Below are 2,040 nucleotides of genomic sequence, written 5' to 3'. Positions count from 1 at the left end.
GAATTTAGGGAAAGCAGAACAATACTTTAGTTAATTTTGTTTGCTAGTCAGCAGGCTATATGTTTCATGAATAAAAATTAACTTCCACCATTTATTATACAATGATTAGCAAAGCGTTCATTACAAGCTACAGTAAACTGAAACATTTGTTAAAGCAATCTCTGGAGTATGAGTTTCCTGATTACAATTCTAGGGACTCATCTGAGACCCTCTCATATCTGATGAGCTGGGAATCAGTTTTACTTTGGAAACACACATATAAAATTATACTGTATATGGTAAAGCATTTAAAAATAATTTACAAAACATTACAAAAGACAGTCAAATAATTTCTTTTCCAGTTTGCTTTACATGTTGTTTACAGCTATTTCACTAAATGTTAATGTATGCAACAATCAATAATCAACAATCAATAAAATGTTGTGCTGCCATAGGTATATTAATTAAAAGCCTATTGATTAAAAGATTTGAATCATCAATTGCACTACAAGAGCTGAACAATCTGTAGTGCAGTAAATCAGTTTTTCAGAAATAAAATAATGATTCTAAAAATACTATATGGAGTGAAAAAGCAAAACTAATTTTCTGAATGTGTTTTTTACATCTTTGTTCCTCAAGCTGTAGATCAAGGGGTTCAGCATGGGAATCACCACTGTGTAAAGCACAGAAGCCACTTTAACTGCTAGCCAAGAAGTTTTAGGATTAGGGATACAGTTAAGGAAAAGGATGGTTCCATGGAAAATGGTGATGGCTGTCAGGTGGGAGGCACAGGTGGAGAAGGTTTTCCAGCACCCGCTTGAAGAAGGCATCCTCATAAAAGTGACAAAAATGAGTATATAGGACATCAGAATAGCCACCAGCCTGCTCACCTCATTGAATATGGCAATAATAAAACATAGCATCTGGCTGATACAGGTGTCTGAGCAGGAGACAGAAACAGAGTGGTCACAGATAAAATTATTTATGATGCTAGACTCACAATAGGATAATGCATGAAGAAAATACGTGAGTGTCAGGGAACACACTATACCCCATGAGTAAGACCCAGCCACCAACAGAGCACAAAGCTTCTGAGATATAGCAGTGCTATAGAGCAAGGGGTTACAGACTGCCACAAAACAGTCCTAGGCCATTGCTGCTAACATGAAAGTTTCTGTTACTCCAAATATGCAAGCAAAACAAAATTGCATAATGCAACCAGAGAAAGAGATGGTTCTGTCCTCCACAATAAAGTTCTCCAACAATTTAGATGTCACTACAGTAGAATAACAGAAATTGACAAAGGACAAGTGACTTATGAAAAAGTACACGATCGAGTGGAGTTTTGAACTGATCTTGATGATTATCAAGATCATGCCCAAATTCCCCACCAGAGTGACTGTGTAGATAGACGAGAAAACCAGGAAGAGTGGAACCTGGGGTTCTGGATATTCTGAAAAACCCAGGAGAATAAATGTGGGTATGATACTCTGACTTCCTTCTGATCACATCATGATTCCTGTTGAATAAAGAACCAAAAGTTATTCCCCAAAAGTAGAAATGAATAGAAAAGAGAAACAGAGAAGAAAGAAGCTTCATATGTCTCTGTAGAGTTGATATAGATTCCCCAGGTATGGTCCTCAAACCAGCAGCAGCAGGAGCACCTGAGAATTTGTTTAGGATGCAAATTCTCTAGCCCCATCTCCAACTTCCTGAATCAAAACCTCTAGAATGGAGCCTGCAATCTGTGATTTAACCAGCCCTCCAGGTGATTTTTGATACATGCTAAATTATGACAACCACTAAAATAGATTCATCATCTTATTGTTTAAAATTTAGTCCTTGTTAGTATTTTTAATATAGAACTGAAATATAAATTTCGAGCACAAAAGAAATTGTAAAACAGAAGCAAGAGAGGTGAAACAGAAGCAGAGTACCTTGTTATGGTTCTAAGAATTATGCTAAGGATCAAGGAGATCACATGACACGCAAATGGTGCCACATAAATCTTAGTATTAATTGTTTTTACATTTTTGATTTTTAGGCATAATAAAAATTAAG

At 36.1% G+C, this 2,040-nt stretch overlaps 1 protein-coding gene across 1 annotated transcript; it reads right to left on the bottom strand.

The window, feature by feature from the left end:
* Nucleotides 1-554: 554 nt before the first annotated feature.
* On the bottom strand, nt 555-1,493 carry LOC118899577 (olfactory receptor 5D13-like). Its single transcript, XM_036861345.1, is given in 1 exon segment — nt 555-1,493. A coding segment is annotated over 1 exon segment (939 nt).
* Nucleotides 1,494-2,040: the final 547 nt, after the last annotated feature.

The sequence above is a fragment of the Balaenoptera musculus genome, chromosome 8, assembly GCF_009873245.2.
Source record: "Balaenoptera musculus isolate JJ_BM4_2016_0621 chromosome 8, mBalMus1.pri.v3, whole genome shotgun sequence".
Taxonomy (NCBI): Eukaryota; Metazoa; Chordata; class Mammalia; order Artiodactyla; family Balaenopteridae; genus Balaenoptera; species Balaenoptera musculus.
This window is presented reverse-complemented; position numbering and strand designations above follow the sequence as displayed.